This window comes from Miscanthus floridulus, chromosome 1, assembly GCF_019320115.1.
Source record: "Miscanthus floridulus cultivar M001 chromosome 1, ASM1932011v1, whole genome shotgun sequence".
NCBI classification, from domain to species: domain Eukaryota; kingdom Viridiplantae; phylum Streptophyta; class Magnoliopsida; order Poales; family Poaceae; genus Miscanthus; species Miscanthus floridulus.
In genome coordinates this window covers 113,674,584-113,696,690 of record NC_089580.1, presented here as the reverse complement: position 1 = coordinate 113,696,690, position 22,107 = coordinate 113,674,584, and the positions used below count along the sequence as shown (strand labels likewise).

General features: G+C 42.9%; 2 protein-coding genes across 3 annotated transcripts; both read right to left on the bottom strand.

The window, feature by feature from the left end:
- Nucleotides 1-5,346: 5,346 nt before the first annotated feature.
- Nucleotides 5,347-7,988, bottom strand: LOC136491260 (protein NRT1/ PTR FAMILY 8.3-like). Its single transcript, XM_066487521.1, has 5 exons — nt 7,743-7,988; nt 7,385-7,484; nt 7,028-7,245; nt 6,301-6,833; nt 5,347-6,198 (listed from the first exon to the last, which is right to left on the bottom strand). The coding sequence occupies exons 1-5, from the start codon at nt 7,986-7,988 to the stop codon at nt 5,367-5,369; spliced, it is 1,929 nt and encodes a 642-aa protein (XP_066343618.1). The 3' UTR covers nt 5,347-5,366.
- Nucleotides 7,989-15,882: 7,894 nt separating this feature from the next.
- Nucleotides 15,883-21,113, bottom strand: LOC136491254 (uncharacterized). Of its 2 annotated transcripts, XM_066487518.1 has the most exons (3): nt 20,972-21,113; nt 17,872-18,023; nt 15,883-17,699 (listed from the first exon to the last, which is right to left on the bottom strand). In XM_066487518.1, the coding sequence occupies exon 3, from the start codon at nt 17,628-17,630 to the stop codon at nt 15,999-16,001; it is 1,632 nt and encodes a 543-aa protein (XP_066343615.1). In that variant the 5' UTR covers nt 17,631-17,699; nt 17,872-18,023; nt 20,972-21,113; the 3' UTR covers nt 15,883-15,998. The 2 variants fall into 2 exon arrangements, with proteins under 2 accessions (XP_066343615.1, XP_066343611.1); XM_066487514.1 differs by having other exon boundaries at nt 15,883-18,023.
- Nucleotides 21,114-22,107: the final 994 nt, after the last annotated feature.

Genomic DNA, 22,107 nt, shown 5'->3' with positions numbered 1-22,107 from the left:
AAAGAATGAATGAAAAGTATAGAATTGTTGGTAGTAAAGGTAGACAAGAAATTAAACTTGAACCGGGTGATTTGGTTTGGTTACATTTGAGAAAAGATAGATTTCCTGAGCTACGTAGGTCTAAATTAATGCCAAGAGCAGCTAGTCCTTATAAGATAATTGAGAAAATAAATGATAATGCCTATAAACTTGAGTTGCCACCTGAGTTCGGGGTTAGTCCCACCTTTAACATTGCAGATTTGAAACCTTATTTGGGAGAAAAAGATAAGCTTGAGTTGAGGACGACTCAGTTTCAAGAGGGGGAGGATGATGAGGACATCACTCCTTCGGATGTATCCGCTGATCCTCCAACCGTTATGCAAGGTCCAATGACCCGAGCTCGAATGTGTCAACTCAATTTAAGAGGTGAGCTCGTTCTTAAGTGATCATTTTCATACTTTGGAGAATAGACTACTACCTAATGATGTTATCTTGCTTAGGAACATAGGAGAGGGTCATGAGGAAGTTGGACAAAGGTATAGAGGTGGAGAAGACCAGCAAGGACGACCAACTGAAAGCTCTAGTTTGGTTTTGGTGAATTGATGAAACCCTAAGTGCTAACCTAGTTTATCAAGTGATCATGAGATAGGTAGCACACTCTAAGTGGTGAATCAAATGAAGATCATAACATGATGATGATGCCATGATGATGATCAAGTGCTTGGACTTGGAAAGAAGAAAGAGAAAAACAAAAAGCTCAAGGCAAAGGTATAAACCATAGGAGCTATTTTGTTTTGGTGATCAAGACACTTAGAGAGTGTGATCACATTTAGGATTGATAGCCATACTATTAAGAGGGGTGAAACTCGTATCAGAATGTGGTTATCAAAGTGCCACTAGATGCTCTAACTCATTGCATATGCATTTAGGATCTAGTGGAGTGCTAACACCCTTGAAAATGTTTGTGAAAATATGCTAACACATGTGCACAAGATGATACACTTGGTGGTTGGCATATTTGATCAAGGGTGGTGAAGTTTGGGAGCAAGGGTAATAAACTCCACCGGCGCCCTAGATAGAAAAGATGGAGGTCACTAGGAGTGACCGGACGCTGGCCACGGTTGGACCGGCACGTCCGGTCAGATGTATCAGCGAAGACGCTGGCGTCGGTCAAACGACCGAACTTTGGGTCGCTCTGCGATCGGACGCTGGCAGGGTGTGTCTGGTCAGTGCTGACGTACGCTGACGTGAGGTGCACAGAGGAGACGTTAAATGACTAGAAGCTGGGTAAGTCCGATCGGGCATGACCGGACGCGTCCTGTCGTGAAAATTCGTGTTTGGAACCTTACTGGAAACGACCGAACGCTGAGGTCCAGCGTCCGGTCACTTTCTAACTGACGCGTCCGATCAACTGATGACTGTTGAAATCTGACGAACAGTATTTGAAGCAGGGGACACGTGGCGTGAATCACGTGACCGGACGCTGAGGGCCAGCGTCCAGTCGATTGGACCAGAGCGTTCGGTCACCCCGCGTTGTGCCCAGTGAAAGGGTACAACGGCTCTATTTCGTGCAGGCTTCTATTTAAGCCCCATGGTTGGTTGAAGCTCATACCCTTTGGCCATTTTCATTGACATAGCAACCTTGTGAGCTTAGCCAAAGCCCTCCCACTCATCTCCATCATTAATTCATCATCTTTGTGAGATTGGGAGAGAATCCAAGTGCATTGCTTGAGTGTTTGCATCTAGAGGCACTTGTTGTTCGTGTTTCACTATGGGTTTCGCTTGTTACTCTTGGTGGTTGCCACCACCTAGATGGCTTGGAGCAGCGAGGATCATTGAGCGGAGGGTGGTGATTGTCTCTGGCTCCGATCGTGATGATTGTGAGGGGTTCTTGACCTTTCCTCGGCGAAGAGCCAAAGGTACTCTAGTGGATTGCTCATGGATTGTGTGATCCTCATCTTGTGTTGGTTGTGCGGCACCCTATTGAGGGTTTGGCGTGTGAAGCCAATTAGCACGTGAACCTCCAAGTGAGTGAATCGCCACAACGAGGACTAGCTTGTCGGCAAGCAAGTGAACCTCGATAAAAATCATTGTGTTCATCATTGATTCCAAGGTGATTGGTCTTCATTGTTATTCATCCTTGTGATTGATTGGTTCCTTCATCTACGTGGCGGTATAATCTTCTTGATCACTCTCTTTACATTACCGTAAACTAGTTGTCAAGCTCTTTAGTGTAGCTAGTTGTGAGAGCTTGCATGCTTGGTTGGTGTGGCTCTTTAGTTAGCCTTTGAGAGCACACTAACATAGAGTAGTGTCATAGCTATTGTGTGAATAGACACTATCTAAACTAGAATTGTGATAGGTGGCTTGCCTTTTGAGTAGGCTAGCGCAACACTTGCTTCGCCTCATAATTGTCTAACCGTTTTGTTAAGTGTTGTTGTAGAAATTTTTAATAGGCTATTCACCCCCCTCTAGCCATTAGGACCTTTCACCAACACAAGCTGGAGGCCCAGTCCAACTGAAGTTGGAGCCCATCTCGGGTTCTAGGACCAGTCTGTCATAAAACTGGTCACACGGGCGCGTCCGGGCTCCATTTTCGATGGTCCACATATGGATGGAAAGCTAATTAGATAAGGAAGACAATGCAAGTGCTCTCACATCAAAATCCCTTCGGAATCAACAGGAATCATCAAAACAAGTCAGTGTCCAGAATCTACCAGGGTGCTGCGACACCGTCTTTTGGTCTGTTGGACCGTGTATCATCTGTGAGCCCATTAGGGGGCGCGTCTAGGGGTCTTTGCATGACCCTAGAGTCTTCATAAAAAGCCACCACCCCTCCATTAGGGTTTGGGTTTTGCTTAGATTAATCTATCAAGAACAGTTTCACCGTTCATCGGTTTGTGAGACCCTAACATCGTGGGATTAATCATCCATCTATAATTTGGTTGTTTTCTTTCTTGTTCTTGCTTGTGTTCTTCGTTGCGCAGGCAGGGGTTAGCCTTCTTGGCGAGGTCAACCAGATCCGTATCTCGGTTGATAACCAGAGGAGTTGTGGTGCTAAGATTGTAGGGTTCAATCTTTCAATCTGAAGCTAGATCGGTGTCATTCTCCGCCATAACGATAGTTACCTCTACTTGCGCCCACCCGCACTTCGGTCCTCGCTTCGTCTGTGCGCCACGTCACCCGCTCCCTCTCGTAGCACGCACCGCCTGCCAAGCTAAGCCAAGACCGGTGCTACTAGTGCTGGGTGGTGGGGTTGTGCTCGTGCGCCGCCGCTGGTGCAAGTGTTGGTGGTGCTTGCGCGTCGTCGCTCGCCCCCGGAACCTACCCTAATGACTGGAATCGACCAGCCCTAGCCTTCCCTCCCCTATATTGCAAATGTATGTTTCAAGTTTTTTAGGTGTTTTAGAGGTAAGTTGCAATTGTTACATATAGATATTGTAAAAGTAGATCGAGATGTTGGATATTTTTGCAACTGTATTCAGTGTTATGTTGCAAGCGTTTTGAAAAAATGTTCTCAGACGTATGTTGCAACAAGTGTTTATCTAGATGTTGCATATTTTTCACACACATGTTGCAAGTGTTTTATCTGCATGTTGCATATGTTTCACACGCATGTTGCAAGTGTTTTATCTCGATGTTGCATATGTTTCACACATATGTTGCAACAGTATGTTTCAAATATTTCATCTGTGTCCGACGTATGTTGCATCCAAGTGTTTGATGTTGCAAGTGTTTCACGGGGCATGGTCAGTGATGGGCGCACGGCCTAGGCGCCGGGGTATGGGGCGCGATAAAGCTGGGGATCGGCGGACGGAGGCGCAACGAGCTAGGGGCTAGCTCCCGAGTCCTGCCCACGTAGAGAGAGAGAGGATGGGTCCGAGGGAAGGAGCGGGGCACAGCGATGGGGGTAGGGTGCACGTGCGAGGCAGGGGCAAGGCGGACGGGGGCTGGCTGCGCGGTCGTCCATCCGGACGTGAGGAGCGGCGGGCGCAAGTCGCCAGCGGTCCCCACGGGCGCGGGCACCCGGATGGGTGCGTGAAAAGTAGGCATGGGTGGGGGCGCAGAGTGTAGGCGCGTGCCAAGAAAACAAATCGACCTAGTCCACGGTACCGTCTGACGTATCAATACCCAATCGTCCGGGTTCCGGCATTTCCGCTAGAAATAAGATTTGTGGGGGAAAATAATTTGGTTTGGGAAGGATTCATTGCAAATTATGTTATGGACGAGAGAGATTTAACATTTCATTTAGCCTTTCCTTCGCATGGGCTGAAATTATGTTTGGCCCAACTCCTTGCCCTATACTTCTGAGGCCGAGAAGATAAAGGGAAGGCAGAGGGCAGTGCGGACTGCGGACTTTAGCGCTTGTGAAACAAAAACAAAGGACAAAATAGAGAGAAAGAAAAGGCTCGATTGGGTAGACTGAGATTTAGCCCAAGGTCTAATTTTATATGGGCTATATAAAGACTTGGATATTTTTTTTCAAGGTTTTGGTACGCTCAAATTTGAACTAAGAAAGGATAAGCTAGAGTAAGAGCATTCATTTGAGGGTCAGATGCAAATTTATAATTTTAATACGGATTATTTGTAACAAACTTACATGCTTATTTGGGTTTTATTTTAATTTTGAGAAGAATATTGAGATACTCATGCATGTTGTGGAACTTGAATAGGCATGGTTTTCAATAAAGGTATGTCAAAATGTATAAGCATTTCCTTAAAAGCCCTGAGTAACAAGTCTTCAAGCCCTCAATTTAGGAAACCCATGCTAACTCAACGGTTGCACTCAAGGCTAACTCTCAAATCTCATTTCTTGGCTTCCGTAGCTCTCCAATTATTTCACAACTCTCTCTATATATGTGTGCTGGTATCAAGAAAGTATTGTTTCATATATGTTTTTTTTTTTTTGCTGTTCTTGTTCGGGGAACATACTAGTTACACCATTGGGCACATTTGCAATGGTGTGAAGACAACAAGGAACATATCAACTAAGTGTATCTAGCGCTAGAAGTAGAAGCTATAAATTTCTTTGCTTCCTTTGAAAGGCAAAATAATGTTAGGATTGAGTTTTTAGTTGGATTTGTTTGTGTGGAGTTAAGAGTTTGCAATAATTGTTATGATTTCCTTGCTTTGTAAGGGATGAAGCGGATTCTTTTCATTTCTTAAAAAATACACTATAACTGGATTGTTGTATCTTTGAAGTGGTACTAGTAACCAGTACTAGTATCCAAAACCTTCCGGACCTCCTTCAAAAATTACAATGTATGTAAAAATTTTGAGGACACATAGTTTTTTGGAGGCCACACAGTTAATTCTCTCTAGTATGTAACATAAATGTAGCTCTACAGAACATGGATAAGCACTCCTTAGCACGAACGAGAACAAACTCAAGTAGTGGCTAGTTTGCGCTTGTACCTCGTGGCACAATATGCAAACGTAAGAAGGTTCAGAAGCTGTAATCCTGCCATCAACCAGAATAAACGATCAAGACGACCTTCATTGAGATTATCAGGGATCCAGCCATGTCGCCCTCTTCCCAATCCCACTGTTGCTGAATCCATGAACTTTAACATCACGGAGACAAGGTAGCTTCCAAGGGTGATCATGATGAGAGAGCAAGCCTGACACAAACTTCTCATGGCATCAGGCGACTGCTCATACGCAAACTCGATGAAACCAACAACGGTGAACACTTTTGCTACACCAACGAAGAAGTACTGTGGTGCCTGCCACAGGATATTCATTGGGGCTGCAGTGTTACGGTGCACTAGGCCCCTTTCGTCCACGATTTTAAGGCGCGCCATCTCAACCAGCGCAGCTGAAACCAAAGAAAGCACAGCGAAAACCAGACCGACACCGATGCGTTGCAGTTCAGACAAGCCTCTCTTCATGCCAGTGATCATGCTCAGCATTGGCATGATAACCTTGTTGTAACAAGGGGCCAGGATGAGGATACAGAGGCAGTTGAAGGTCGTCAAAGACCCTGGAGGAATTGAAAAGCCGTATATGTAGTTGTTCATGACTTGTCCTTGTTCAATGAAAAGCGGGAAGAAAGCTTCAGCCATGTTGAAAATTATGCCAGCTAGTAGGACAGGCAACATTCTTGCCAAGATCTTCAGCTCCTCCACCTGTGTAACTGTACAAAGCTTCCATGGACTAGGCACATCAGCAGACGATGTTTCGTCATGGGAGGAAATGGTGGCAGCTCGATCAAAGAACCTAAATGCAGAAGTTTTTTATTCAGTAGAGACAGTGAAAATTTTGTTGAACGTGCGAACCTATTAGTGAAAATGGTGGTGTCAGAAGCTCTCAACACCATACCTTAGTCCTTCAGTATACATCAGCTTCCTGCTGCCTACAATTGCTGCCTCCTTGCCTGGCATTTCATAAAGAAGAGAGCTGTCATTTGGCACATCCACATGGACCTTCCGGACAGCTGCAACCACAACCTGGCAAATCCTAGTGAGTGCGCTTCCTCCTGGTTTCTGATACCTGTAAAGTTTCATACAGGCAAGAAATCCAGCTATTCCAATCACTGAGAACAGTGTAGGGATCCCGAATCCCCATCCCCATCCCCAGTTGTCCTGAACATACACGAGGAGTGTGCTCGCAAAGAAGCCGCCGCCATTGACAGCGAAGTAGTACCAGTTGTAGTAGAGCCCCTTCTGCATCTTCTCTGTTCCATCAGTGTCATCGAATTGATCGGCCCCAAATGTGGGGACACATGGCCAGATGCCACCTAGGCCAAGGGCAGTCAAGAATAGGCCAAGAGAAGGCAGGGCATCCTGAGGAGAGATCTCCAATGTATGAATGCTTCCTGGAGTTACTGCTGCAAGTGTCAATAGAACCATTCCCTGCAGACAAACCTTGAGGCATAAGCACTAGTACTTCTGAATGTCATTTGTGGAACAAATCTGAACTGAACATGCAGATGCAGATTTTTTTTTATGAAACTGCAGATGCAGATTTTTTTTTTTTTTTATGAAACTGCAGATGCAGATTTGAGAAAGAAAGGCCTGCAGAGAGTGGAGTGCCTATGGAGAGTTACAATGGTAAAGATGGTCAGGGAAATAACGATTGTCCGGTGTCTTCCCCAATATGAATCTGCCAAGAATGCTCCGAGAAGGGGAGTGAGGTAGCAGGTTCCCTGCCATGAAGCTATATTGCTCGCCGCAGCGACATTGCTCTGCTTCCGCACCTTTGTTAGGTAACTGACCAGGTTCGTCCCAACACCATAGTACGCCAAAGAACCACAAAATTCACCGCCTTCCAAGAACATGGATTCACAGAGAAAAAAAATCAAAGAAAGAAAGGGCGTCGCCAAAAGTTTCAAGACAAGAATACATGATGAGGTGCATGTGCATTGCACATTGAAGGCAAAATATAGGTGCCAGTGTCTGATTACCAAGAATTGAGTAACAGGCTCTCCATTTTCCAGTATGCTTTTTCGATGCCGGATTGCCTTTGATATCAACAGAGCCATTGCAGACATATGGTTCATATTCCTGAATTCCATGACAAGAAGAGGTCAAGTTAGCATTTGTATGCTGATCTACATTAAACCAAAATAAACCACCTCTGTAACTAAAAATTGAACAACAATGCAGTTTAGATGCATTTTTTATTTGCACAATACACTGTGTGCCATGTCAGCAGACGATGAATCACATCACCCTCCAATACTTTCTTAGATAAAGACATCACCCTCCAATACTACTAGTAGTCCCCAACAGAACTTTGAAGGGAGTAGGAACAGAGATTACCAGACGGCTAGCGGTGAAAGCACTGGAGTGGGCTGCAGCCTGCACACTGTCGGCTTTGTTGGCGATCACTTGCGGCGGCGAGCAGGCAGACAATGGAGCTCGATTCGACGCCATGTCCTCGCTACTGCCTGACACCAAGAAAGCTACGGAGCCGCCGGCACATTGGCTTGTGCAAGGCCGGCGCCATTGCTCCTCTCCCTCTGCCATGTGCCGTCCGTTCGGCCGCGACGCTGAGCACGAAGGCATCGAGAGTGAGAGAGCAGACGGAGGCGCGATGTCATCAAGGGTATAAATCGGCAAAAGTGCCAATGGAAGTATGGAACGTCGCGGCGCGGGCACGAGCACATGCAGTGCACTGCTATGGATGCAGCCTTTGCCATCGTATGGGTCGAATAAACAAGCGAAAACTTCCATGCTCCCATGCCTTCGCGTGGACGAAAACTTCCATGCTTTCTGCCGACTTCCTCCTCTTTTTATTTTTATATATATTCCTTTCTAAATTATATTTTAAAAAGTAACCTTACTCTGTTCTATTTTCATTTCTAACACTTTTGACTATATTAGGGATGAAAAATGAAAATGGATATCCGAATTATCCGACATTCATATTCGCTAAAATTTGTAATATGGATATCCCGTATCCGTATTGATACCTATTTCTAATGCGAATACTAAATAGATGTGTCTGAATTTGTCTTTCAGTTTTTTTGTTCATGCAAATCTAAATTGGCATTCGACAAAAATATTAAATATATGATATTTATCCGTATCCACGATGAACAATGTATAGTGAATCTATTTAAAAGTTTAATCTCCATAGCTAGTGACTAATTATTTAATTTTAATATCACTAATAATGCATTGAATTTTAATATCACTAATAATGCATTGAAACTGTCTGTAAGATATCTATAAACAACTTTTAATATTAGTTTAATATCATTAATGATACATAAAGATTAAATTAGTTTTAGTATTTTTCTAATTTAGTTCAAACCTAATATATTTGTTGATTAAATCAGATAATACTTTATTTTACTTATTTATTGATTTAAATTATTTTATATAATTTATAATTTCTTGATAACCATCTGATAAATATTTATAAATAATGACCGGTTAAATAATATATATTAATTATTAAATATTTATTAATAACTATATTATTTTTAATGAGCTATCCTTGCCTATGGTCGTGTTTAGTTTCAGAAAGTTGGAATTTTAGGTTACTGTAGCACTTTTCGTTTTTATTTGGCAATTAGTGTTCAAACATGGACTAATTAGGCTCAAAACGTTCGTCTCACAATTTTCCCACCAAACTGTGCAATTAGTTTTTTTTCGTCTACATTTAATGCTCCATGCACGGGCCGCAAACATTCGATCTGATGGGTACTGTAGCACTTTTTGGGATTTTGGGGTGGAACTAAACATGGGCTATGTTATATACCACATACTTTTATTCTTCACTTGTGTAATAATTTTATAGTTCTGAAAACAATAATAAAGTAAAGGAAAAGTCTACTTAACCCCTCACCTTTCATACTTGGTCTACTTTACCTCCAACTATGAAACCGTCTGTTTTACTCCCTGAACTTTTCAAAACCGTCTATTTTACCCCCCGGGCAGTTTTTGACAGCTTTGATGCTACAGTAACAACGGGTTGCTACAGTAACGGTGTGCTGCTACAGTCCCAGTGGGTTTGAATTTTCTTTTTTATTTATTTATTTTCGGTGAATCTTTGAAAAAACACAGTAAATCATAGAAAAATCATAAAATAAAAAATCTAATTTTGTTGGACTCCACATGAGTAGATCTACACAATGAATATATAATACTGTATGGTTTAGTACAAATTTTTTACTGTAGCCTTAGATTAATTGGAAAATCTAATTTTGTCTGTAATTAATTGGAAAATCTATTTTTCACTGTAGCCTTAGATTAATTGGGAAATCTAATTTGTACTGTAGCAAACCTGCTGGTACTGTAGCAAAACCGCTATCAAAAACCGCCCGGGGTAAAATAGACGGTTTTGGAAAGTTCAGGGGGTAAAACAGACGGTTTCATAGTTGGGGTGAAGTAGACCAAGTATGAAAGGTGGGGGTTAAGTAGACTTTTTCCATAAAGTAAAATTGCTACCAGTTTCCTGCCATTCTTCTTTGAATTTCTTCACTTGACGTATCATTTTATTAAATATTATTTATTGTAGTTTAGTTTACAGATTATCAGAAGTGTTCTTTGATTTTATTTCACTTTTATTATGGATGAACATAGTAACAAAATTTTATTAATATATGTTGAATTTATTTGAGTTCAGTTGAGTAAATATCTGAATAGAATCCAAATCTGAGACATCTGTTTTGAACTGATATCCGAATCTGATTCCATTCAAATCTGATCTGTTTTCATCCTTAGACTGCACTAGGTGGCGCACTATGGCAAGATCAATGTGTTGTGCCACCATATGTATTGGCACGATAAGGTATGCCTCATTTGACTGCGTAGGAGGGGTCTACTAGTATATATTTGATGTGGAAACATGTCACGTCATTTCCGTTAGCGTGGTGGTTCTATTTTAGGGCACCATTCAAACTGACATGATAACCAAGTGTGACTTCGCATCATGTTTGAGTGGTGCACTAGCACCAGAAAAAAAAATATTTGCTACTAAATAGTCTATTTTTACCATATAAAGCATCAGTTGAAATTAGATATATTTCTACATGGCTATGAAGATTGCACATCACCATGCATTTTAAGCTAGCTTGGACCCTGACGGCCTGTATATCCATCTATCTTAAAATGATATATAATATGTTAAAGAACATGGCAAACCTTGTTATGCCGATGCATATGGTGCGGCGGCTCTTTTTTGCCACACTAGATATGATTTAAAAAGAGTTTAAAAGGAAAAAAAATCACGTCCTATCAACCTTTTTCAATCGTATCTCTCACCGCATTTAGCTTATTAAGCACTCACTGATCTTGTTAATTCAGAAAAAAAAATGTATTTTTCTGTATGAATCAAATAGAGGTAAAATTTATAAGATTTTAGGTCTCGGCAACATCTACGCTCAACTCAGTGTATGTATGGATTCGAAGTGCAGTTCTTCGATTTGAACTAGGTGAGGACGACATATATATGCCGCAACTGTGGTATGCATGGATGGTTGGATAATTTTTTTCTAGTGTTGATCCAATTTATAGAAAAGTATAATATCTATGGCATCCAGTTAGTTTTATAAATTTGGATCAAATATTTATTTTTGGTACTGTATTTATTTGAACTTATACATGTATATATGTTTTGTTCTAAAACTTAGTAAAAATTTGTTTAGTTTGACTCAATGCAAAGTTAAAATGACATGTATATTTACAACGGGTTCGGTTTAAAATTGTTACGAAGTGATGAGTAGCACTGACTAGAGAAAACACAACTTCAGCATGCTACATCTTACCGTACCAATGCATGGTGTGGAAGAGTGATTTTGGCACGCAATAAGATTTGACGCAGTTAAGGGGATTGAAAAAAAAAAGGTGGGACCACGTTTAGCGACGTGATTTTAAAAAGTGTTAAAACAAGAAAATCACGTTCTACCAGCCCATTTGACATCGTATCTCTCATTGCTTTTTTTAAGTTTCTTCCTTGCACCACTGATATGCCATTCTGTATGTGCAAATGTGTTTGGGACGGCCCCGTGAGGCTCTGTTCATTTTCTCTCAAAACCATAGGTGTTGAAAGGGATTGGGGACGATAAAATCCCCTATAAAGGCTCCTTTGGATACGCAGATCCTCCGGGGATCCCCGCCCAATCTGCAGGACGAATAAGGCCTGTGCCTAAGCTGCCCTCCACAGCCCCGGTACCCATTTGGATACTTTTCAATGCGCTTCAATCCCTCTCAATCCCAATGCTTTAGGGATGAAATGAAAAGGTTCCAGTGAGACACGGAGATAATAAATTCATGCACGCATATACACCTACACATAGCTGTCATAATAAATTCATGCACGCATATACACCTACTTTTACGGCCTGTAGATTTGCAAACTGAGGTTGTCTGCGCTGGTACACTCGTAGCTTGAGAAAATCCACGAATGGAGCAATCAAGTCGGGTCGGATAAGATTGAGTTAAACAAAGAAAGGTATTACATTAAATTTTGAATCTAAGCCTAATTTGACGTACTGACAGATTGGGTTAGTATGTTTCCAATTAGATTGTGTCGGGTTGGTTCGATCGGATGGTCCGTAACGAGTTCATAGAGTAGATCCGCGTACGCGTAGCTACTGCTGCTCCTCTCGTCTCCTGATATCAAAGACAAAAACCCTGCACTCCATATGTTTAGAACATGCTCTGTTATGTGCTCTGCCTCTGCCTGCAATGGAAAATCAAGTCACCAGCGCACTCTGTCAAGTAGCACAGCGGATCATCGTCCAGGAGTGGCCAGGCTCGCACGTCCGAAGGAGCAGCAGCCAGCAGGCCGGTCAGCAGGGTGCTCCGGCCCAGAGGAATGGAGCTACAATGACGATGGGCAGCTTGTGCGCTTTCTCCACGTCACCGCCGGAAGGAACTGGCACGTGTGGGAAGACCTGCCAAAGATCGGGTTTGTTTGGTTACACTCAAATCAATCTCAGTCCATAAAGTTTAGTGTTTAGAAGATGTTAGAGTAAATGTTAGTTTATTTTTCGATCTAATCTATCTCAACTCATGTATTGGAGTGGATTTGAGAGCAGAGCCAAACAAAACTCCAAAGAAAAGGTATAACCATAGGCACACCAGCAACGAAAGCTTTTATAGGAGGATGGATACCTGCACTTGCGGTCGAGCAAGGAGCGGGCCTATATTTGGATGTAATAATATATAGTATAGTTAGGATTGCATAATAGAGTTAAGATAGCACAAACAACAACAAAATACAAACATGGTTGTAATATGTTTTTTTTTCTCAAAAAGAAGCTCATCAAGATTCAGGCTTCTTAATATTTCATAAATACTTAATTAGTCTTTGGATTTGTAGATTATATACCATACAAATTTATTATCATTGCACAGGCGGTGAAAACAGGAAGCCTGATTGGTTGCTTGCATAACTCCTTCTCCAGACCCTATAAATGCAGGACAGCACTATCCTCAAAACCATGTTGGACCTGCAGCCTGTTACCCCCTCGAGATCGGTTGTACTCCCTCCGTATAGCTTTTAGATGTCGTTTAGTACATGATTGTACATATCAAGGAGTGATTAATTAGGGTGAAATTTTCCCTGTTTGCCCTTATTAAATAGGGCTGCGGGTGTATCGTGGACACGAAAAGAATTCGCCTTGATTGGTTGTTGCAGCGTCTCCCGAGGCAGCCGGGACTGGAGGTCTCAGGTAGTCAGGTTCGAGTCCTCGTGTGCGCTTTATTTTTTGCTGCGTTCCCAATTTTGCAAGGCGCGTTGGAGGCTTGCATGGCCTAAATGCGCGCGGTGATTAAATGAGCACTTGAACAGGCAGCGTGGCGTGCGAAGCAGCAGGGGCATTGCAGTCCAAAACAACACATGTAAGCCAGCGACGACTTTCTTTGCCCAACTAACAGATTTGTGTAGGACGACATATAAAAGCTATACGGAGGAAGCACGTAGCTATGCAGCCCAAACTTGCATCCGCACTGCAGGGGCGTTGCACCCGCTCTGCACCTGCCACACCCGCTCTACACCGGGACATTGGATAGGGTCACCCGCTCGCACCCCTCCCCCCGCCTTATCCTCCCACACGTTTCTTCTCAAGTCTTCTTCTTTGTTCTTCCCTGGCTGGCGGCTTGGGTTTCCTTAACCTGCCTGTGCCGTCCTCGGTGGTGGATACAACATCTGCGATTGGTCTTCTCTTTCTTCGAACGCGAGCTCATGCCAGTGGCCGCAGGTTGCCTTCCGTCGCCTTGGAGCCCAATCCTGGTAACCTTGGCGTCGCCATGTGCCAGATCTCGTTCTCTTCCTCTCCTCTGCTATCATGTGTTCAAAAGACGCAGAGTTCCTGAACAAGCGGGTTGTCAACTACTACCAAATGCAAGTGATCTTTGGGAGTGGGGTTGCTACAGGAAAGTATGCAATGGGGTCAACTGAAGCTTTGGGAAGGCCAGGAGATAAAAAAAACTCGGACTGCAGGGGGATAGCATGTCCGCTCGAGTATTTTGCATTAAGGTAGATGACTCCTCACCTAGTCCAAAAAAAACTCCCAAACCTCGTACCCCGACCGCATCCAGGGGCCCGTTAGCCTCACCTAGTCCAAAAAAAAACTCCCAAACCTCGTGCCCCGACCGCATCCAGGGTCCGTTAGCCTCTGAGTGGGCTGGTGGCACAAACCTGTGCTTGGGTAACGCGGGCAGACAAGTTTTTTTTTAACCTCCGGCACTGCAAATTCGCTTCCGTGGGGGATCGAACCTAGGCCGTGAGGGTGCTACCCGGAGTGCTTGACCAGCCGGTCTAGCATCGGAGTAGAACATATTGATGTTGGAGCCTATGAGAGGGGTGAAGATCCAAAGGAAGAACCATCACCGGACAGCAAACCAAAAGAAGAAAACAAGGTACCGTTTAGTTCCACTTCATTTTGCAAAATTTTTCAAGATTCCCCGTCACATCGAATCTTTGGACGCATGCATGAAGCATTAAATATAAATAAAAAATAAAACTAATTACACAGTTTAGACGAAATTCACGAGATGAATCTTTTAAGTCTAATTAGACTATGATTGGACACTAATTGTCAAATAACAAGTATTTATAGCTCTTAGCCTTTGAGGCAATAATCATAATTTCTGTAGACTTGATATTTTGAAATGGGCTCACAAATCACGTAATAATTGTGATATCATGGATGCTGTGTTGATTGGAATGTGTTCTGGATGTGTTATGAATAAGTTAACTGGATATGAATTCTGAATATTCTAAATGTCAAGTTAACTTGTGATGTGTGTTCTGAATATTGATAGTTGATGGGAAGCATGTCATCTGTCGGGAAGTGTGTTCTAGATATGGATTTCAGAATGTACTATTGTCGCCTCTTTTTAGATATGGATTATGGTACTGTGATGTGAAGTTAACTTGTCAAGTTATATGGGTATGGATTATGTGATAACTACCATGTCAAATTGTTTTAAAATTTCAGCAGCCATGTGAAATCGGATTCCTGTTTCCTTTTAAATAGTGTATGGATTTCACATGCCAGCATTGGCCATTGGGTCAATTCCCGCCCAAAACATAGCCTGCCACTCCGGTTGTTCGCGCCAACTCTAGTTGTCTGACACGCAAAGGGTGAGAAAAAGAGGTGACAACAGTACCGCCAACTTCAATTCGTACACAGGAGATAGCTGATGGGAAGGCGGTAAAGATTACCACAACAGAGCTAACGCAGCTAACCAAACACCCACATTTGCACTCCCCTGTGCAGACTAACGGTTGCGCATACCAACCAATCAAGCGCATAATACTATACAACTCCCTAACCTATTGAACCAAACAACATCAAACTGCATAGGCTAATACAGGATAACAGTGTGCTGCATATGATATGTATGCTATGCAAGTTACTGCAAGCAACCAATCAGACCCATAGCGTTTTAGAGGACCGACTAAGATTTTTCAAAACAATGGAAGTGTTGTACACTGATTCAAATCCTATTTGGACTAGAACTTAAGAAAGTTGTGCTATTAAGACTTTTAATTGTATTAGCACTTGGGTGTAGAACTCCTACTTGCATATGTGAGGGCCTTGGGGGGAATATATAAACAGGGGGTGAAGGCATAGACATCAACCAAACCAACACAGTGTCTCATCCAAGACTTAAAAGTAATTAGGATCGCTTTAAAGGATTACGCTAGACAATTATACTACATTAGATTCTTGTATAGGGCAAGAAACAATGGGTCCTAAAGGGTCAAGTAGAATTATGAGAGTCACTTATACTTTTTTGGAGGTGTGCTTATAGAATTTATGATTGGCTTCGCTAAATTTTAATCACTTGTCATGGTTACTTTAACATGCTCATCGTCTTCTACGAAATTCGTCTACGTCGTTCTTAATACGGCACACGCTTGTGTCATACTCACAATATCCCGTCAAATATTTGAGGGTTGCTACACATAACTAGGGGTATCGGATTCTAACAGCAAGTACTTTTATCATCACTTATATTACGATCGTCTATGTTATTACAAGCACAGGTTTTCACTTCAGAAGCCACCTTCCATTCTTGTTGAGTGGCGCCACATTCCATTCCATGAGCTATTTATGCACTAGATTGTTCAGCTTTACTAGGAAAATGGAACGCACAAAACTGGCCTGACAAAACATCATTATTACTTATTAGGTCAACCTGACGATCGACATCTCCAATTCCACTATGCGCCATGAGTAACCATACGAAGGTGAGAAGCTCCCCTCCTCGTCCTAGCTGTTGGGCGTGCAGATCCCCTAGGCACTTCCCGGCCGCATAAATAAGTAGCCTCATCCACATATCTCTGATCTCCATCAGCGTCTCACGCCATGGCCCCGGTTCCTCCTGTTCTTTCAGGCATTCCTCGTCGCCAAACTCCAGCACATTCTCCAATAGCTGATAAGCAGTGTCCAGAACATCCTGCTCGTTGCTGTAACTATTCTTGGTCATCTTCTCATAGAATTTCGCCAGTGTATCCTCTGCACTGCCACTGAGTGGCAACATTGAAGGCTGCACAACTAAGAGGTACACCATGTAATTTGATATCTTGGTGCATGTGTCCATGATAGTATTGGTACTTGATATTGTCTCATTCATGCCGATGACCTCGTCGTCGTTGGGGCGTTTCCGTAGGTGCAGCTCTGTATATGTATGCAAAAGGATGATGTTGTCACCAAAAGAGTTAGCACTAGAGTTCAGTGTAGCCTTGATAATTGGACGAAGATGTACCCAGTGTTGCTGTTCAGTTATTCTTGTAAATTCCTCGCGAGCAACACGTCCAACCCATGTGACAACGTCCTCCATGATGTCCTTGTTTACTTTGACATGCTTGGTGTGGCGGAGCTTTCTGACTAAATACTTGCTTTCAACAGCACTTAACGCCTTCCTGATGTAGATGAGTAGTTTGGATGATGTACTTGATCGATGATGGCCCATACAGGAGTTCAGGAAGTTGTACTGCCCCGTTGATTTTGACCACAATATCCTCTTCTCCGGCCAACCAATACTACTGGAGAGAAGAAGCCAGGTAACATGGGCAAGCATTTTACACTTTCGGGATTTGAAGAATGCCCAGGTCCATGGTGACATGACCATCAAAATGAATGCACAAACTTCAATAGTAAAGAAGCCAATGAATAACACATAGGTGATTGCAACATCAGCTCTACTGTAATATTGTCTGCTGTTTGCAACTACGAATATCAAAAAGGCAGATGTCATCAAAACCTGGCTGATGCACCGGAGTATGACTCCAGTCCTTGTACGAAGCACCATGGCCTTGGTGTACAGATCATCGTACATCATGGCAAGTTTTAGCACTTGATCCAGGGGTCTGTTGTTTGCTTGGAACTTGAATACCTCACGCACTTTCATCTGGGAGACGGTGCGTCCAGAGAAGAGATCTCGGACTCCTGGCATTGAGCTCAAGACATACAAGATTGTGCTCACATAGCTGCCCTTATCAGCTTCAACATCCAGTTTCTGCAATTGCCACGTTGTTTCCCTAAGGCCATTTCGGCTGCTGCACTTAAGAGCCCATGTCCTCTCCCCATACCTCATGATTCCAGCAAGAAAAGCAAGTATGGCTGGAGCAAAAATCTTCAAGTTGTGCCGACCTGTCGACTTCCAAAAGGCATATAAGGCCAACAAGACTTGAATGGACAGGTTCATCAGGTGCCTCAGCCACAAGTTGTTGTCCTCCATAGAGAAAGCAGTCAGGGTGTCTTGCCCACCAAGATGGATGAGAAGGAATGGCGCCCAGAAGAAAGCTAGCTGGTTGTGATTTAAGTCAAAATAATTTGGATTATTAGTTCCATGGAATACAACTAATGTTGTGGCATTCTGATCATTCTTGGATATGAGTCCAAGGGCATAGACTGCAACCATGTCTGCCCCTACATAGGCTAACCAGATGGAAACCCTAAGAAGGGTGTTTGTGTTGTACCGTCTAATACCGCCACCAAAGAATAGGAAGATTTGCATGGTGAAGCTGAGCAGTACCACTACTTGGATTTCCCACTTACTCCATAGCTGTACCAATCCCTCCACTGTTAAGTTCATGTTTAACAGACCATGTGCTTATGTATCCCCAATGCACTGCATGTAGCACAAATACATTTATGTTATTTTCTAAGTGAAAATGCAGATGCTTGCATTTAAAACAAAATATTAAGGAAGAGAAGACAGATCGATCGAGATTAACATGCTTCAGGATAATCAGATATAGAATTAAGTAACTATGAAAGCCATTGCAATTGTTTAGAGGAAACAATTATGCATCAACAGCAGTCACTGGAGTTGTAAATCAAATACAACTGTTGTCCTATTGAAATGTACTATGATGATTCCAAAACCAGATCTAGTGGCCGGTCTTCATAATCAAGGGAACCAAAATCTAACAACTTTAAAGGCACTGCTACACTGATAGGCAATAGCCAAAGTCAGCAAAGCTGCACTGATAGCATTTCTGCAGATGTTCACCAGAAGCCTTTCATACTTTATGCACCCAAGTATGTTTAATTGCATCAGCCATCATTACAGGATAATTTGATGGGTAGCAAGAGTGATATTGGGAGATAATAGGATAATGTAACTTCAACATGATAGCAATGCAGTCTTAAACCAATTACAGGAATGGCATAATCTGGTTGCACGCATTGCGAATGTTAGATTACAAGCTGGTAGTGATTCAATTTTATGGCCTTTGAACAAAAATGGTACCTTCACTGTGAAGTCTCTATATCGGGTCCTAGTCAGTAATGGTATTAAGGTCACATAAGAAATTTGGGGAACAAAATTACCTTTGAAAATTAAGGTCTTCTTATGGTTCTTGAAGAAGAGGGCCATCCTTACTAAACATAATTTAGCTAGAAGGAAATGGAATGGTAGTAAATTATGTTGCTTCTGTAGTAATACTGAATCCATCCATCACCTCTTCTTTGAATGTTACCATCCTAGATTTCTATGGCATGCTTTACATATTGTGTTTGGTTTAGTGCCTCCTTTGAGTGTGGAAAATTTATTCAAAGGTTGGCATAAACACGGAGGCTGTTGGCCCAAATAGATCTCAGATTCAGATTTAGGAACTACCAGAGGGCAGCTTGGCCCTTGGCCGCTTGGATTGGAAGGAAATGCAATGGCTTGTTTTTTACAATGACACTCCCTTGTCCTTTATAGGCAAAGGAGACTCCCACTTGCTACAGCATATTCTAACCACTAAAGTGGATGCTGAGCATATTCGTAGCACTAGGCTTGGAAGCCAAGGAAAGTAAAAGTGCAGGAAAAGTAAGATACAAGTGCTTTAGCACTAGGCTTATCTATCAATGGCAATAAGTACAATTCACTATTACTGACCGGTGTTGTGGCTTTTTGTTGGTCAATATGCTAACAAGGAATGACATGGTCTTTGGTAACTCTCAACCTAAAACATATTTGCTGGTTCTGTTCAGTGGAACGCGTTGGTTACGCAATTATGCCCATTGCAGCAGAGTAACAAGGAAAAAGATGGCATCATACATGCATGTGGCAAGTTGGAGTCTGCAACGATGGCCTTCTTTGCTTTCCATGGATGACCCTTTACTTTTAGGCTTGGTCTTAATTAAAGATGTTTGAGAACTTTGTGTTCTTTTGTATGGTAAACCTTGTAATAAGCTTTGTCTGATTCCTATAGTAAGAGGATGAAGCAGGATGTTATTTCCTTTATCTAAAAAAGCAATGCAGTCTTAGTGACACCCATCTTCTTTCCTCAAGACTACAACACTTTGACAGCAATGATGTGACAGGATAACCACTATACACTTGGCGGACTGATGACGAAATAGGACGAATTGGTTAAATGAAAGTGTATGCCACCTAGATTAGAAAAAAATAGGAATTGAGCTAGACCTTGAGATTGTTGCAACATAATTGACACAGTAACATAGGAATGTTAGGATATCTAGAACAACATTATAGCAAAAGGAAGGACTTAATAAATAAGTAGAAAATTGAAGTCAAAGGTACATATTCTAAGCTGTGCGCCAGTGCTGACCTGATTATTGAATATTTCTTGTTGGACCACACAAACATTTGATATTGAACAAATGCTCAAATGCTTGTATATGGTGCAATGTGTGCTTAAAAATTGCTTACACTTCACCAATTTATACTTCAGAATTATGCAACAAACACACGCTCATACCGTTAAAGGGTAGGTGTTATGGTGGACTAGGTATACCAGCGCAGGAAGCGCAGCTGTGGCTGAGTGCTAGCGCGACCTACGCCGGTCATCCTATTCTTTATGATTTCAGTTAGTGGAATTGTTTTGAGTGGTCACAAGTTGTTAGGATTTGGCTATAAAGCCTGAACTCTTTGGTTAATGAAAGGCTAAGCTGGAGATTGATTAGATCTCTGTGGCAACAGCATGTCTTTTACTCCAGGGAGGGCATGGAATGATGGAACTTCTTGTAGGGAGGACAATGGATCATTTAGAAAAGGCATGGATTTTTTTCCTGATTCAGTAAATGATCTCATCGTGTTAAATCAGCTGCTCCATTTCTCATAAAAAACCTTTCTAACTGGTCCTATTCTAATTCTATTGTAGTCGTGTTCTGTAAGAACCTGAGTTTTCAGTATATCCTAATTCACGACTAAGCAGCTAAGCGTCATTAGTTTAGTTAATAACTAAAAAGAAGAAATATAATATTACGCCTCATCTCATGAAAATCGAAAAGAACCTAGACTGCTACTAACACAAATATATTACAACAATATGGTCTGTAAGAAATATTCAACATTTCCTGCACATAGGAGATTAAAATTCCAAGACTAAAAACAAATTAGCCACAGTTGTATTTGGTGGTGAATCACCCTCGAATCCCCCCACACTAGTCGATTTCCTTTAAGCACGCATTAACAAAGAAGTGAAGAACCCAGTTCCAGCATCATTTCGTTTCTCGCTCCACCAGTTGAGGGCAGAATCGAAAAATAGCATCACACCACGGCAGGTAGATCAGTAGCATTGGGGAACCGAGAGTAGGCGAGGGGGAAGATGCAGGAGAGCACACCTGAACTGCGAGCACATATGGATGGAGGAGCCTGATTTTGGCAGCGGTGGTTGCTGCAGCATGTACAACAGGGAGGAGCCGACGAGGTGGGGAACAATGAAGAAAGCAGAGGAAGAAGATGGAGCACCACCGCACCAGCGCCTGTCTGTCCTTGGTGTGGGGTTCAGGGGTGTTCTAGTAAAATTGAAGTGTTATTATAGTAATGAGATTTGAACGGGGGGCCCACATGTTTTAATTGCACATAAATCATAATAACGTAACCTCAAATATCAAATGCCATTCTAAAAAAAGGTGTCAAATGCCTTCTTAGATATTTGATTTTCATTAATCCAGACTCTATATCCAGAAATGATATACACAGTCAAAAGGATATAAGAGAACTTAGGCTACACCTCAAATAAGAGGAGAAAACACAACTAACAAAGAAAAAAACTACGACCTTGGCACATCCCTGCTTCCCGACATTCTCTCCTAAAACGGTAAGATTTGGTGAGCGGAAGTCGTCAAGTCGCAGCCACTCCTAGTGCGCCATCGCTGCAAATCTCTACTGGTGCCATTTTCATCTGCTTCAAGTGAGCTAACGCCACGTGTCGCCGATTAGCCGACCTTCATCCGTTGTCCTCCGGTCAGAATTAGTCGATCAGATGTGAGTCGACAGGATCCGCTTCTGCTTTGCCGGATTCCAAGGCCTTCGGCGCCTATGGCTGCCATCATTGGGATCATGGCCATCACCTCTACTGGAGTCCACCATTGTTGCCGCCGTAGATATCCTTTTCCGCCTAGACTCCCTGGCCTCCGCCGCTCCTAGGGCGGGCACTGTTGATGGGATCCGCCTCCTGCACGCCGAGATCTGTACAGCGCCGCCCAGGCATCAGCCGCTCCTAGGGTTGCCGCCAACGCCGAAGAGGTCTTCTGCCCGTTCTCCCTGCCGAGGACTGGCCATCAACGCTTAGGCCACCACCGTCCTCCGCCGCACAAAGGGACACCGTCGCCGATGGCTCGCTGCTACCCGCCGCCCTCCCGACCACGTCCACTGCCGTCAACACAAGGCCCCGCCACCGCCCTACCTATTGATGTGAGCTCCAGCGACGGCGACGCTAGGTCTAGATGGGGGAGAGGGACGGGTGGGAGGGGGA

Bases quoted from the DNA above. Each gene is read 5' to 3' on its own strand.
- LOC136491254 (XM_066487514.1), bottom strand. From the start codon at position 17,987: ATGAACTTAACAGTGGAGGGATTGGTACAGCTATGGAGTAAGTGGGAA.
- LOC136491260 (XM_066487521.1), bottom strand. From the start codon at position 7,988: ATGCCTTCGTGCTCAGCGTCGCGGCCGAACGGACGGCACATGGCAGAG. The intron at 7,246-7,384 runs GTAATCAGACAC...TGTTCTTGGAAG, and splicing joins AGCCTGTTACTCAATTCTTG to GCGGTGAATTTTGTGGTTCT. The intron at 6,199-6,300 runs GTATGGTGTTGA...TTCTGCATTTAG, and splicing joins ATGTATACTGAAGGACTAAG to GTTCTTTGATCGAGCTGCCA.